Source organism: Pteropus vampyrus, unplaced genomic scaffold (assembly GCF_000151845.1).
Source record: "Pteropus vampyrus isolate Shadow unplaced genomic scaffold, Pvam_2.0 Scaffold76, whole genome shotgun sequence".
Taxonomy (NCBI): domain Eukaryota; kingdom Metazoa; phylum Chordata; class Mammalia; order Chiroptera; family Pteropodidae; genus Pteropus; species Pteropus vampyrus.
Genome location: NW_011888857.1, coordinates 6030019 through 6046981, shown reverse-complemented (window position 1 = coordinate 6046981; position 16963 = coordinate 6030019). Strand labels below are relative to the sequence as shown.

At 33.1% G+C, this 16963-nt stretch overlaps 1 protein-coding gene across 4 annotated transcripts in view; it reads left to right on the top strand.

Moving 5' to 3' along the window:
- The window catches only part of LUZP2 (leucine zipper protein 2), a 415565-nt gene that overhangs the window by 179379 nt on the left and 219223 nt on the right, over positions 1-16963 (top strand). For 3 of the 4 annotated variants that reach the window (XM_011362583.2, XM_023532081.1, XM_023532080.1), the window contains exon 2: positions 16444-16561. In XM_011362583.2, coding sequence (XP_011360885.1) covers positions 16444-16561 — 118 coding nt within the window. The remainder of the gene's footprint in view (positions 1-16443; positions 16562-16963) is intronic. The other variant, XM_023532082.1, reaches the window with a different exon arrangement.

The following is a 16963-nucleotide window of genomic DNA, read 5'->3' as shown; positions in this document are numbered from 1 at the left end:
TTCAGAATCAAAATAAAATAGCAAAGAGATGAAGAGCTAAAAGTGCATGTTTTCATAGTAATAGAATAAACTCTATAGCATGTTAATTTTTGTGTTAAAAGCATGTTATTAGAAAACAATTAGAGTAGACAAGCCTGGAAAAAAGTTTGGAAACAAGTTTTGAATGGTCCAAAATGGCAAAACTATGTTTCTTTAAGAAGCAGCATGACCAGATGAGTGTCTTAGAAATCTAGTAACGATAGGAGGATAAAAAAAGGAGGAGAAATTGTCATCAAGCACGTAGAATTGATGAGGGTAGACGGAAGTGACAGAACAGTAAATAGTAAATAGTGACAGAACAGAAATAGTAAAATGATCATCGCATTTATTAAAAAAATCTCTGCCCTATATCACACCTTTGTGCATATCATCTTTCAAAATGTTACTAGCCTAATACAAAGCTTGTTACATATCAGGTACTCAGGAATACTGACATGAGATAGTACGTGAGATTTACTTAAAGCAGTTGTTAAAAAGCAATGTTAATTCTTGACTGCCTGTAATGCTGCTCCTTCTTAAAAGCCTGTAAGAATCACCTAGAAAGCTTGTTAAAACATATTTCTGGGTTTTACCCCACAAGAAATTCTGATTCACAAACTGAATGGAATTCAATAATTCACATTTCTATCAAATTCCCAGACAATGATGATACTTCTGGAATTCAGAACACATAACGAATGGCACTGCTCTAGGTGATGTTCTTTGTAATAATTAGGATGAATTCAGATGTAATTAACTGAAAACTTGACAGAGACTTACAAATAAAATTATTTAATAACATGGCATAATAAAAACTCGGCATTTTAGAGCTTCTGGAGCTGATACTGTAGCCCAAATATGTCATTAAATACCAACACTGGTTTTATACTTTAAAGTACCCATCTTCAGCAAGCTGATTTCTCATATATCTTTGGGAATGGTGCAACATATTTCCAAACTAATTGTCACATCTCTAGAAGTAAGAAGGGGAAAGGAAAGCAAAAGATTGTCAAGACAGCAAAATGTTATTTCTTTTATCTTTATTTGTGATAGGAAAAAAATTTCTAAAGTCCCAGAAGACTTCTTCTTATCTCTCATTGTCTTGATCTCTCTCATGATATGGATATGTCTTGTTGCAGTGGAGGCTGAAAAATTGTATATGTGGCATTTGCACATAGACAAAGAGGGAGAGCAGTCAGGTTCTGCTAGTAAGAGAAGAAAGAAGTAAATGGCCACATCTGCACCTACAACTACATCTAGCATGTTCTGCAAGTATAAAAGAAGAGTTTATCTGGTTAGAATGCATCAAAACATTATAGCGGGAGAAGAGAATACACATGCAAAGACACAGTTATAAATGAGTGCAAAGTATTCAGGAAATGGAAAAAAATGTAACATACTTTTTAAAACTGCATCTACATGTTTTAATTCTCATACACTTAATCATATTTAATACAAAATTATGCTTTATCTCAAGTTATGATTCAAGAATTTTATTTCGAATTTCCAGTAATCATTAGGAAAACTCTTTCTAGATATAAGCCTCCTTTGTTAATGTGTTCTTGCTAAATCATAAATATTTGGTAGAGCTGATTACTCGTAAATGGGAATGAACACAGCCTTCCAGTGCACCTTTATTCTTTTTGCAAGTATAGCAGTATGTGTATTTGTAGGCCACAAAAGCAGTCAGAATGGATGGACTAGGAACTGAGGGGAGTACTTAGTGGTTCTTGCTGTTTACCAGCAATGAATATATGGAGCAGAGCTTGTGGATTAACTAGCCGCTGTAGTGTCTGCCTCTCTCAGCTGCTGATTTATCAGATCCCTAGAGCATGGGAAGTTAAGGTAAACAGAAGCCAGGATCCAGACCCCTTGTTACATGTTCCCACCTTGAGAAGTAAGAGAAATTCACTCCTCTGGTGGAGAGGATTTTCCTTTGTCCTCAAGTTAACTGTAATTATCATTTGCTGGGATCACACCCATTTAACATTTCCATGGGCCTCTCTGCCAGTGTCTTCTAGAGTGAGAGTGAAAATTAGTGGGGTGAGATATCTGAACCACTGTGAAGTCCTGAAAGGAAAAGATTAAGTAAAAGGTGATGATTTTATTATTTTTAAGTGCTTTTGGAGTTTTTCCTTTGTTGAATCAGAAATTCATACGGGCCTCATAACTTCCTCCCCAACCCTCCAGCTTTAGAGTATCGGACTATATGCAATTTGCAGAATGACAGGATCTGAAACTTCTCAGACTAAGAGGCTTGCAAAATCAATATAACTCATCAGTCAGAAATACTACGCAGAAGATTCATGCATCAAACAAAATGCAAAGCTATGGATTCTTCTACTCCTAGTGAAATGTATTTCTGTATAGATACTTGAAGTTAATAAAAACTTAACACCTAGATCATGTATTGGCAGGGCTATTTTTCTCTGTGATTAATGGTCTCACATTCCACGTCAATAGTATAGCAAGCTCTTCTGAAATTTTCTGCTGCTTTTATAAAGTAGCCTAGCCATCTTTTTTCTGGTGTGGATTTCTTTAATCACAGAAGATTTCAACTACTTGGATTATCCATTAAGAGTACATCACACCCTCTGGTCACCACTGAACTTAGTAAATGTCTTTAGCATAAATGTATCACATCGCAGTTGAGTATTTGTGCCTATCATATTTTAACCTCCATGAAGGTGGGAACTATGTTTTAGCCATTTCTGATTTTCAGACAAAGCTCATATTTTCTAATTTTAAACTGGTTTAAAAAATATATAAGAAAACACAAAAAGCATGCTTAATCAGCTTGAATGAAGAAGTAATGCTAATATTTATTGGCAGGGGTGGGGAAGGAGTGATCAAATAAAATAGCTCCATATCCTTTAAGGACATACCCTTTAAGGACTAGCTAGAATTGTAATTATACTTAAACATCTAGTGATATGTTATTATATGATGTGATATGTATATTTATATATATTAATGCATATATATTTCTTCCCAACTGGTTAGGAAGTTAACTTCTTCCACCACGGTTGTTAAACAACATTCATTCCATTCTAGTGGAAGTGGCAGGTGGGGAAACCTCTCCACTGTGTGACCATTCACACAATCTAGGACAGAATGAGAACAGTATCTCTTCTCCTTGGATATACTCTTCCTGCACATCACACACTTCTAGACTCTCTGCAGAGATGAGAACCTTTCTGAACTTACCAGTGACCAAATATTTGTAAACATTCTTGCCCCTCTTAAGCTTAAGTTATCACTGCCTCCAACAGTTATATCTGAAAATGATTTTGAAAAAACAAAGTGACTAAAGATTCCAAATGTCCCTCTACTTCTAGAGCAGGGTTTTTTTTTGCAAGGAGACTACAGCTTGGGAACAAACCTCTGCACAGGCATCATTGTTCATTTCCTATATGGTGTTTGAGTGCCCTGTGAAATATGTGATTGATATATAAAATTTTGTCATTTTGTAAGTGTGTGGAAATTTTCCTAGGGAGAGTATTCATATTTTCATGTGAATATCAAAGAGGTTGATAACCCAGCAAAGTTTAAGGATGACAGCTTGGGAGCTATCATAGTGGAGATAAACATTTAAATTCTAAAACCAAGGTGTAAGGCAAAATTAGTTCTACATTTTCCTGAATATTCTAGACAGAATAGTACGCCTCTATCAATTAGTCCAAAGGAGATGTGTTTTTTTCTTTTATTTCAGCATTGGAAAAGATTGCTATTTCTTTGGTGGAACATTAGATAACTCAGTGTCTTTTATTTAGGACTATGTTGTCACTGAAAAGGAAAGAGTTTGTTTCTTTAAAGAAAATCACATCCAGGGTGGGGAAGGATGAGGAGCATAAAGGAGATCAAATATATGGTGACTTCAGATGGTGAGCACACAATCGAGTGTACAGATGATGTATTATAAAGTTGTACACCTGAAATTTATATTGTGCTATTAACCAATGTTATCCCAATAAATTTAATTTTTAAAAATCCAGCATAGCATAATGCCTACATTATAAGAGACATAATAATGCTTCTTGTCTCAGACTCCAAGGCGTACACTCAAATAAATGGGAGGCATAATTATTATTAAAGTCTCTCTCTCACTGTCTCTTTTCTATTTTAAAAATAGTTCAGTGACCACTTTTAGGAAAATATAATCAAATATAAAATCTCTAAATCCAGAAAGCATCTCTGCAAAGACAGCAGAGAAATAAAACAATCTTTTGATCGAATAAGCCTTAAGACAGAATGTGATAGGCATCATGATCAATTTGCTGTTTGCAAAGACAGAAAAAAATCTTGTCCTTTAAGATAGCCAAGCAGATGCAATCTATTACAGACATTTTCTCAATATAAATAATTTGTTCTGAAGTAAGAGGTCTCAACTGTACCAGCACACATAGTTCATCCTAAATTCATTTGTTAATTGGAGTACCTATTTGCATAAGCTAATTGGCTTTATCCAAAGAAAAGTAAAAAACGTCTTATATCTTTATGACAAGAGGTAGTTTTGTAATTTGAAGGGAGGTGCTTGCTACAGTTAGGCTCCTATCCTAACTTTTGAGATGGTTCCCAGGTGAATTGAGAAAGATATTCTTGGGTCTCGAAGCTGACAAGTGGCTCATTTACCTTTTAAGAACATTTGCATATATTTCAAGAGACAGAGAAAGAACTTAAAAGTTTTCTAAATTAAATGCTCTGAGAAATAGGGAGAGAGTCTTTTCCCTTATTTTCAAGAGAAATTAATCCTCTTATTTTCAACTTCTATTTGCCCTTACACTACAAAACTAATGCTATTTTCATAAATTTTATTAATTTGTGAAATTTAATCTATAATTTCACAGATGTGGAAACAGAGGCCTAGAGAGTTACAGTAATTTTCTCAATATTAGACTAGCCAGTTAGAGACAAAAACTGGAACTCAAATTTTTATTTTCGAATTTCATATTTAATGGATATGCTATAACATGCCTCATGACAGTGATACTTCTCTACTTTTTATATATTTTTTTATGTATCTCAAGGTTTTAATTTGGAGTATTGCTCTAATAGAGATATCTTTTGTAAGTACAGATATTAGGGACTTCCTACAGTGATGGCATTGCTGTGAGGGGTGATTGTGGTGATGGAGATATTTAAGTGAACATATGTGTACTTGGGTGTCTTTATTTGAAAAAATCCAGGGAACTCTTTTTTATTTCTTATCTATAACTTTTAACTTGAGTTCTTTGTACACACACTTAATATAGAGCAGTACAGTCTATTTTTTTTCCCTGGTTTTCTTGCCCTTCCATCTCATACATTCCCTCTATCAGCAACTTTCCTCTGCTCTCTGTTAACCTATTCTGTTTCAAATTTCTGCCCTTACTGATATAATCATACAGAGGCACACATACATAGACACAAACACATATTTGTACATTCATAGGGCATTATTTGTTATGGTTAGTGTTATATAAATGCACTACACTCTTGATTCTCTTATTACTCAAAAATACTTCCTAAAAATCCTTCTGGGTTATCTGCTATAGCTCTAATTGATGTAAATTTAATCTTAGAATAATATACCATATCATGTTGTCAAAGAAAACAAGAGCTGGATAATAGTTAATAAAGCAATAAAAATAGATTTTACAGAAAATATTTTGGAAAAAGGAGTTTTGAGTATAGAACTGGGATGATTCTGAATATAGCATGGACAAGTGGAAATTAATAGCCAAGGACCAAGGTTGGTGTGGGGGGGGTCAGTGGATATAAAATTACTAAGAGAAAACATCTGGGATAAGAGAGAATTCTAGACAACCCAATTTGACAAGATTCTTGAGCATAGCAGGTCAAAAAGGTGGGGTATCACCTGAGGACTGGTGAAGAATGAGAATTTGATCCAATATCAAAGATAATCAGGTATCGAGTGTAGGGGTTCTGGCTAAACTTACTTAGCAAGATTCTTACTACAGCTGGCTGATGCAGGCCTGAGAAGGATAGATGCCAAGCTTGAAGCCTAGTTGAGAAGAGGGTTTAGAGGAACCTGCCTAAAGTTTGGTCAAGGAGAGTCTTTGTCAATGTGTGTAACATTATTCAGATCTCTTATTTTATATCCAGATACTTATAATTAATGCTTCTTTTAATTTACTTTCTCAATGGCTGGAACTTTTATTTCCATGAATAGATTTCCAGCTATAGGATTGGTGGGAAAAGAGTTGTATATTTTTATTTTAAGATAATCTTGCCCAAAGGCTAGCCGTACTTCGAACTTTGACGGTATTAGTATGAGAGACCTTCCTTCCCCAAAAGATACTTTTCTAGACATCTTTACATAGGAGCACAGAACCAGTTCTGCCACATATCTGCAGTGGGGTTTGGATTATTCTCTTAGTTTGCATTGGCAGACCTTGAAAGAAAAATGCTATGCAAATATTCTGGTGGTTATGTTGACTATTGGGTCTGATACAAAGAAAAAGAAAAAAACAGCTTTAACAACACAGATGCCTCTTAACAAAATAATCCATGGTCTTCATGCCAAAATTCAGAGGAACCTTACAGTTCTCTTGAATTTCCAGCAGATAGACATTGCATTGTTCCCAGCATACAGCTCCTGATTGTCACCAATTCAGTGCCCTGGCCAAGCCAATTAAAAATTACTCTTATTCAATCTTCTTGCCTATGATAAATAAGAATCTACACTTTGGAATAGCTTTGACAAGTGTGGGGAGGATAATTCAAATCTTTCTTCTTTCTGATATGTTTTTCATTTGGAAGTCTGACTATACATATTCCTAAATATATCTTTCTTGGTAATTCACAGAGCAGTAAATTTTCCATAGAAATCATTTAAAATTCCTGAGCATGGCATTTAAGATTTGTGCTAATTTAAATCTTACCAATTTCTTCAAGTTTTACCCAATAGCCCAAATGAATGCCCTACATGCAATTAGGACTATATTGCTTGCTGATTTGTGACATATCCATTTAGCACTTTCTCAAATGCATTGTCATTACTTATATTGTTCACTCTGCTTAGAATATCTTTTTTTTTTCCTTTTTTGCTTTTAATAATTCTAGGCATCATTCAAGGCCCAACACAAATATCTTTTTTTTTCCATGAAATTTTTCATGATTGTTTAACATGAATTTGATGTTTCCTAATATCTTACTCCTACCATATTTTGCCATATGTTATTGTTTCCTTGTCTTTTGTATTTCACCTGTATATTGCAAGCTACTGGCTTAGGGATAATGTATTGATAATGTTTATAATTTTTTCAAAGTTTCCTACATTCAAGAGGAACCAAGAAAATACTTAACTGGGTTTATTTATTACAGAAAGACCAGATAATGCGATATTTTGTTATCAAAGATATCCAAGGTTAAAGACTACCTAGATCATTTACTATCTATCTGTCTGATCTTAAAGAAATTACTCTGAATGTCTGTTTTCTTGCTTGTAAAATAGACATAATGTCACTTATATGTTTGAATGATTATGATTATTAATGACCTATGTAAAATGTCTGCCGCATGTCTGACATAAACTTGTCCATACTATTAGGTGTTGTTTTTAAGAATAAATAACATGAAACTATAGTTATGGCTGCTATAATGAATGATTTTTTTAGATATAGGCAGAAATGCTGCAAACAGGTTAAATAGAAGTTTGCATTTCTGCTCTTTCTGTTGTTCTATTTCTTTGGAAAAAGCAAACCTGAGATCTCATAGCACTACTCTAGGGCTTTGAATTTCACGAGGTTTATATTTGGAAGCATTCGACACCCTCTTGTATAATTTTTAAATGTAAAACAAAAATTAAAAAAAAAACACAATGAAAATAAAGTTGAAATATTAAAAGTCTACTCCACAATAAACATCATTGGTTGTATTGTATCTGCATTTGGAATAAATACCAAGAAATGTTAGTTAGAGCAGGACATCAAAGGAAGGGTTCCAAGAATGATGGGGACACATCACAGGATACAAGAGTCACTTTGTAGAGGCTTCTACTGGCCTAATCAAGGACAATTTAAAGATAAAATTACATAAAAATTATTAGAAAAAGAAGAGGAAGGAGTATATATTTCCAAGCATTCATTCTATAAAGGCTGTTCTACACTCATGCTTTAAAATATGCTAATTTTAATAATTAATTATCAAATGAAGTGGACAGAATGTATGACATGCAAATTCAGAAAAGAAGGAAGTTTCATGGAGGAAGTGAGATGAGGTAATTTTTCTATCTAGATTGACAAAGAGCATAGGTAGAGACACTCCAGGCTGATGTAAGAATTCAAGCAAAAGCTAGAAATGAGAGCTTAGTCAGCCAACCTACATTTATCAGTCACTTCACAATGTGCTATTAAGTAAAAACGATCTGGACTTAAGGAAATCACTTATTCAAAAATCTATTGTAATAAGAATGCTTTAACCATTAAATCTTTAAGTACCTTAGAGTGAAGGCAAAAAAAAAAAAAGGCTTTCTTTTACAGAGAAAAATGACACAAGAGTAGACGGAAGTAGGTGTGGAGAAGTGGGGGCAGCAGGTGGTATGACTGAACAAGTGAACAGGAAATGTTTCTTTACCATCGGCTCATTCTCAGAAGGAATTTTTAAGGCTGGGGAGAGGAATGTGGTGCTCCATGTTTCAGTAGTTGCTTCAGCTCCCAATTTTAGTTTAAGCCTAAGGCAGGGCAACTTTCAAGGGCCTGGGGGAAAGAGAGACGCCTGACAATAATTTGGTCAAATGAAGTTTTCAATAATTTTGTCCAGGTTGGTAAGTAGAAACAAACAATTCAGCTAATCATTTGTGAGACAAAGAATAGGAATTTGGTGAGTCTGTGCCAGTCTTTGTCAAGGGGGCTGATCTGCAAGTCTTATTTAAGTCAAATGGGAAGAATTGTTCTTGGAGTAATGCATTTTTCAGAACTTAAAAGTTTGAGGATTATTTGTTAACTGTCGATAGTTTCCAGGAGCACAGGGCTCAAGCACAATTCAGCATTGTCAGAACAAACTTCTGTGCTAGACAAAAGTAGTACTAGACAATATTCATGCAGTCAAAGATTTCAATTTTTGTGGTAAGATATGCATAAATAATATTTTATCAATACAATATAAAGCTTTGAAGAGAGGTGGAGAATAGAGAAAACCTTAACAGAAGGATGGATTTTGAGGAGACTGATTTGATGTTTATGGAGGTTTTGTGTCATGAAATCAAAATTGGTAAGACTTTGTAGAGTTTGATGGTTTTTGAAGGTCCCAGCTTTTAGAAAGAATTTAATATATGATTACTTAGAGGATTTATTTTCATTTCAGTTTCTATTAATTCATATAAATGATAATAGATAAAAAACATTTAAATATTTTCAAGAAGCTCTCTTTGGTCGATAATTAACCAAGCACAAGACACATTAGAGGAAAGAAATAAAACTTGAACATAGGAAGCTGAAGGAGAATGAAGATAGTTTCAAGCCAGAGGGCAGACGCCTTGACTTTGATGTAGTCAAAAGAGCCACCGATATTATGAACTATAAGTTGATCCAAATAGAACTTTAAGTTTATAAAGTCTAATTTGAAAGCAGTGCACTAAATGAATTGGATAAGCAAATTTTTTTTAACAATTAATATAGTGCTACAAATATTTAAATAATGAGAGCTTGAACTAGGACAATAAGAATGGGTTGTTGCAAATAAAAGTGTTTAAATACTCAGAGTTGGAGGAGAAATGGAATTTAATTGAGTAATTGGTTTTCTCTGAGAACTAAATAACTAAATAATGGCCCCCAAATGCCCATCTTTAGTGAAATTGGACACATTTGTTGCCAAACAAACCAATGGAAAAATTGAAAGAAAAAAAAAAATCTCAAAAAAAAAAAATCCCTTTGAAGGCAATTGGAGAACCACCAAGGCACAAGGTGGCATGCACTCAAAGAGACAATCTCTGAGACATGAAGTGCAGTAAGTTAATCCAGCAATTGGAGCTATGTAACACATTGTTTGCAAATATGGCCATAATTCTTCTTCTTATATATTGTTCATTTACAATATGACTTTTAAGCTTTTTCCATCAAGAAGCAAAGTGTATTTCTCTACCTCTTCAATCTGGCCTATAATTGTGACTTGTTTTATGACCAGTACACTTTGGCAGACATGATGTCATGCTAATTTCAAGCATAAAACTGAAAAATATTCCTTTAATTCTGCACAATCTCTTAGAACCCTAATCAACTGGAATACAAATAAACCCAGGCTAGTTTGCTGGATGAAGAGAGACATGTGAGCCAGTTACCTTCACTGACTAACTGACAGAGGCAGAAGCAGAGCCATTTAGTTGACCAGGAAATGATTATAGAAACAAGCATAAGCCCTGTAAAAAAGTAGAACTGCCCAGCTGAGCTCAGACAAAATTGCTAAGACTCAGAATCATAAATTAAATGAATGACAATGAAATGGAAACATTTATAAAATAGTGTTTTACTAATATTGACAATTATTAGTAAAGTTAGAGACAATTAGGATATCTGAATAGTTATATATCAAAGCATTGAATATGTAAATAATACCTGCCTGCAAAGGAAACTACAGACAAGATGTTTTATGTGTCAGTTCTATTCATTCAGGGAAGAAATATTACCAAGCTTACACAAACTTTCCAGAAAGTAAGAAAGAATGGAATACTTCCAAATTTGTCTCATGGGCTAAGCATAACCTAGATACCAAACTTTACTAAGCTATGATGAGAGAGGACATTTAGAAATGAATTTCTCCTGTGAAAATAAATGTTAAAATTCTAAACAAAGTATTAGCAAACTGAATGTAACAGAATTATACATAATAAACAAAAAGATTGATTTCAATGAGAGATTGATTTAATATAATTATTAATCATACATGTGAGATGAATCAATATAATTTAGCACATTAATAATATAAAAAATGTATGTAATAATTATAACAAATGCATTTATGAGACAAGTTTTTGCTGTGATACTTCTACATTACAGATTACTCCAAAATCTAATGGCTTACAATAACAAATGCAGTTTTCTCAAACTCAGGTTAAAGAGTCTTTTGGGTGTTTCTGCTTCATCATATGAATCAAATTTAGATTTGTTCTACATATTTTCTTTCTGAAGCAGCCTGAAGTTGCAGTAGTTATCTGCGGGAATTTATTCACGTAGAACAAGACGCTAAGCAAAAGGAGGCAAACAGCATTTAAAATCTTTGATGTGTCATGTCCACTAACATTCCATTGGAGTGTCATATGACCAGGTGAATGGTGTGAGGATTTCTATTACAGCATGGCAAGTGATATAAATACTGCCTATGAATCAATAATTAGCAATGAGCAAACCAATAAAAAAAAAAAACAAGAGATATGAATATGCGTTTTACAAAAGGTAATATGTAAATATAATCTTTTCTAAAGTGCTCACTTTATGAATCACCAATAAAATGCAAATTATAGCTATAATGAGAAACTATTACACAACTACTAGGGTGACTGAGAAGTAAAAAAAAAAATACTAGTGTTGATAAGAATATGAAACAATTGGAATTCTCCACATCTCTTACTCTAAACCTTGGAAAATTGTTTGCGAGTATTTACTAAAGTTGAACAAAGGTATGCCCTATATTGGAGCAATTCCATTCTTAGACATATATACCCAGCACACATGTATTTATAGGTTAAATAAAAGGCATATGAAATATTCATAGAAGCATTTTCATTACAACAACTCGAAAAAAACAACTCTATCAACACTAGATACATTGCAGTATAACTATTCTCTTTTATATTAAGCAGCAATAATAATTAACAAACTACTTCTCTATATAATATGGAAGATTTTAACAAATGTCATGTTGTGTAAAACAAATTAAACACAAAAGAAAACATATTCAGTGATTCTATTTGTATAAATTAAAACAAAGGCAAAAGATAATAAAGTAATAAAAGTGAGAATATTGGTCATATTTGGGGAAGAGAATAAGGTAATAAATGGGTGAGGTCAAAGAAAAGCTTCTAAGGTGCATTTTCTGTTTGTAAAATTTCTTCTATATTTACTTTGTGATAGTTCATGAGGGGTGCCCTTGGAACTGTGCATTTATTTCTGCATGAGTGTTTTAACTCAATAAATTTTTCATTAAAAATATGGCCTGGGAAAAATGGTATCACCTGATAACAGGCTATCTTTATTTAAATCATATTTCTACCTTTTACTAATGTATAAAATATATTTCAAAATTAATTTGGTAGCTTCGTAACAATTAACAACTAATATATTTCCATAAATATACGGAAACTTTTGAAGAAAGTACTGGTGTGGAAAAGATCCACCTGTGCAAGATCAATGCAAATGCCATAAAGGGAAGATCACTCTCTATCTCTCTCTCAACTATTTGGAAGAAATTGGAGGGTTGATAAAATCAAATATCAATAACAGATTTGGAAAATATTTTCTATATAACTATAATGAATTAAAAACTATACTGGACAGGAGCTTCTATAAATCAATAGATTAAATAACTGTTATGAGTTGAATTGTTCCCCCCCTCCCCACCAAATTCTTATATTGAAGTCCTAATCTACAGTACCTTAGATATAACAACATTTGGAGATGGGTGTTTGTAGAAGCCATTAAGTTAAAATGAGGTCGTTAGAGTGGGCTGTAAACCAATATGACTGGTGTCCTTATAAAAAGGGGAACCTAGTCATAAAGTCACACATAGAAGACAATATAAGGAGACATGGGGACATTTGCAAGCCAGGACAGATCCTTCCCCCACAGTCCTCTTAAAGAAGCAACTCTATCAGCAACTTCATTTTGTACTTCTAGCCTCTAGAATTGTAAGTCAAAAAATTTCTATTTTTTGAGCCACCTATTCTGTGATTACCTTGTTACAGAAGCCCCAAGTGAACTAATAAAATAATTAACTCAAAATATAAATGGGTGAAAGGGCATCATATGCAGTTAATTTATAAAGGAAGAAATATAAGTAATGGTTAAAGTTATGAAAACAGAATTAATCATTCTAATAAAGTGCTTGGAAATTACATCAGAAAGAAGGTATCATTTTCCACTCATACCATTAACAAATACAAAATAAAAGAGGGAGACAATTTCCAGTTCAGACAAATCTGTTGAGAAGAATATCAGAATATACTGATGATAGAAGAATAGACTAGAATAGCTTATAGGAAGGCAACTAACATCTATCAAAATTAACATGTTAAGTTTGGAGTGAAATATTTCCACTTCTAGGAAATATTCAGGAAAATGTATTTGTACCCACATATATGGATTAAGAGAGAAAGAGAAATTGAAAACACCCTAAGTGTTTAGGAGTAATATATATGAAAGTACATACATATTGTATTTTACTATGTATAGACATGAAAAGAGCTCCAAGATGTACAGGCTAGTTGCAGAATATGACTATATGAGGATTATATATATATATATGAAATGTATGTTATGGAAAAATAATAACATGTATTGAAAGATGAATATGCACTAATTTGTGAATACAAGAAAATCTGATAAAACACTAACCAATGCTTCCACTAAGTTTACTTCTACAGAACAACCTGGTTTCCCTTTTTATAAGGACCTTAAATGATTGCATTTAGAGTGATGCTATTAATTAGCACACATGGCTATATTATCTTGGTAAATTATATCCTCAGTGTATTTACCAGAAAATAGAGGGATTTAAATTCATTCTTCTTTCCTCATGAGGTTACTTGAAGGCCAAATATGATAATAGAATTAAAAGATAATTATAAATAATGAAAAAGGAAATGCTATTTATAATTTTATTTAATAAAAATAATAAATGGCAAATAAATCCAAAACTTATATATGTAACAGTGAAGGAAGAAGTAACACAAAATAAGTTCTGTGATGGGTACAGTGAACATTTAATTGTGATAAACTCCTAGCCAAGTCAGTTTGTTCTTACAGTGTAATGGCTAAGACACTGGACTCTGGAGGCTGACTGATATAGAAATATGTTCTTGGAAGTTACTATTCCTGGGACTCAATTTTTTCCACTGCAGAATGGGGTCAGCACTAGTACTAATCTTGAAGAGTTGTTTGAAGATTAGGTGAGTAAATATATATAACACCATCTTGCATGTAATGCAATGTCAATGCATGTTATCTAACATTGTGGTATATTATGGTTACTTAAGATAATTTTGGAGATGTGTCCATTGTCATATTCAGGAGAAACAAAATGGGGCATGAAGTAAAGTTGTATAAGTAAAATTAGATGAAAACGAACCTTACCATTCATTATTTGACTTTGCTTGTGAGACTGAAAGAGAATCTGAGGCATCAATAACTGTCTGATTACTAGCTGATTACTGTTCATTAGTGAAAATCTCAAGGCCAGGGAGAAATATTAAGGCACATAGCAGTGGGGCATTCCAATTTTCCTCAAACAAGAAGAATGTGAAGAGTACTAGAGAACTACATTTAAAAAATGAGAAAACGCAAAGAATTGTAGTAGAAAACTATTGTAGATGATACACATTTATTAAGGCCATTGGTCGACCCAGTTTCTTTATAATTCTGTAAAAAGACTGAAAATTCATCAGATTTATCAGTAATAAAATTTTTACATATTTTTAAAATTAATTATCTACTATGGGTTCAAAGCTTTGTATAAGTTGCTCCATTTAACACAATAATCTTGGCGAGGTCAGTCAGTGTTAGTATTGCATTTTACAGATAAAGTAAAGGTGAGAGAGTTTGAGCCATTTTCCTACAAGTTTCAATTTTAAACTTGTCAACCAACTTTCATTAAAAAAAACAGTTCATCCTATGACTCCTTTCTCAGGAAAAGGCTGTGTCCAACAGTCGTCTAAGCCAGAAACATGGCAACATTAAATATCTAATGCTCATAACACACAAAATATTTTTAAAATTATATATCATTGATTCAATTTTGCATGTTTTGCTGAAATCAATTCAAGCTTCCCTGTCTTCGCTGCGTCTAATCTAATTTATGCAGCCTCAATATTTACCCTGGATTATTGCCTGGTTAACTTCCTTAATAGCCTCCCTTTTTTCCAGATTTTACCCTCTTCCAATTCAGTCCCCAGTTTTTAGATAGGAAAATATTTTCAAGACGTAAATCATACAAGTCACTCCCTGTTTAAAACCTTCAATTACCTCCCCTTGTTTTCAAAACAATACACAAACTGTTACCATCACTTAAAAGTCTTACATAATTTTACTTATGCTTTCCACATTCTCATTTCAAAGGCAAGCCTCTCGCTGCCCAATTAAAACTATAAACTGCCTGATATTTACATATGCTTTCCCCTTTGATATAGCTAATTTCTACTTATCTTTCAAAGAGCCCCTTACATATATTTTATGTTACTTTCTCCAGGAAATTTTTCCTGGATTAGCGACTTTCCTATATGCTTATTCCAATTAATCATTTTAACCTTTCTCTGTCAGTTACAATTCTACGCTATACTGGCAATTATCTGTTTCCTTGTCTACATTCACCCCCCTACAACAGTCACACCATAACATACATAAACACACACACACGTGCGCACACGTACACACACACACACACACACACACATTTGATCATTCCTTGAATAGGATTTTAGGGTAGTAGTAAAAATCTCTCTGAGCCCATTTCTTTTACATTTGCAAAAAGAGAAGTACAATACCTGTCTTACCTTCTTACAAAGATCAAGTGAGAGAAATGGAAAAATATGTGTATATATATATATATATATATATATATATATATATATATGTATGGTACTTAGAGAAACAAGTCTTTCATGGTAATTGTTAACAAGTCTTTTCAAATTTAACTATATTTATTGACTGATTTTCTTAGATATTTTATTTTCTCCAATATCTCTTTAATAAGAGTAGAGTTGTAGACATATTTGGAAAGAGTGCCTTTTCAATGGGCTTCCTTCCCTACAAACCAGTGATGAAGCAAGGCTCCTACAATCTGTTCTGGCTCTACTCCCAAGATTCCTACTCACCCCCATGTCAGAACCTATGTCTTCGAGATACATTGGTTCAAATCATACCTCTTGCTGTGAAACTTCAAGGACCTTTGAAAAAGGTGTGGCGATGTCATGAAAATATCTTTTTTCCAAGAAGTACCTGATAAACTGTGTTCTACATGTAGAAGATATACAGTATTATTCTGGAACCGATCTGTAGCCTGGATAGTCCTCAAAGTAAAATGAAATCTTTGTTATAAAATTTTTGGTTTTTCAATTTTTCTCTTTTCAATGAAGGAATAAGAATAAAACACCCTAGTAGTTAAGGTTTCAATTAATCTAGATATTTCTTTAAATTCAAGGGCTTATGATTACGATTAAAGTGGCTGAAGCCAAATGGAAGAATTTGGGGTTCTCATGGCCTTTCTTTTCTGTGTTAGACAGGACCATGAAGATCTAGAAAAGCAGCTGAAAGAAATCTTTAAGGAGCGAAGCACCATCCTCCAACAGCTGACAAAGAACTCAAAAGAACTTGATGGAATTAAAGGCAACCTTCAGGTGAGATGAAAATTAATTTTCCCAGAAACAAAGGATGAGGAGTCACCTGGTTTGTCTTGATGGATGAATATGTAAAGACTTCCGCATTTTTAAAAATCTGTTTTGATTTTTTTTTTCTTGGTTTGACCATATAAGTAATTATTTATAATTATATTAGATTTGGAAAGAAATGTCATTGAAATAAACTCTGGGAATCTGTGGTTTTTAAATTCGGGAACAAAAAAATTATGTGTTTGGCAAAGCCATCAATTTCTCACAATCCCTGAGATCAATCGACCCTCGTGTTTTTTATATTATGAAGTGAGAAAAAGTAATTATGACCAAGAGTTAAATGAATATAAGAATGATCTCTAGAAAGGAATTTTAAAGAATATTTCTGAAGATTCTTTAATAAACCTCATT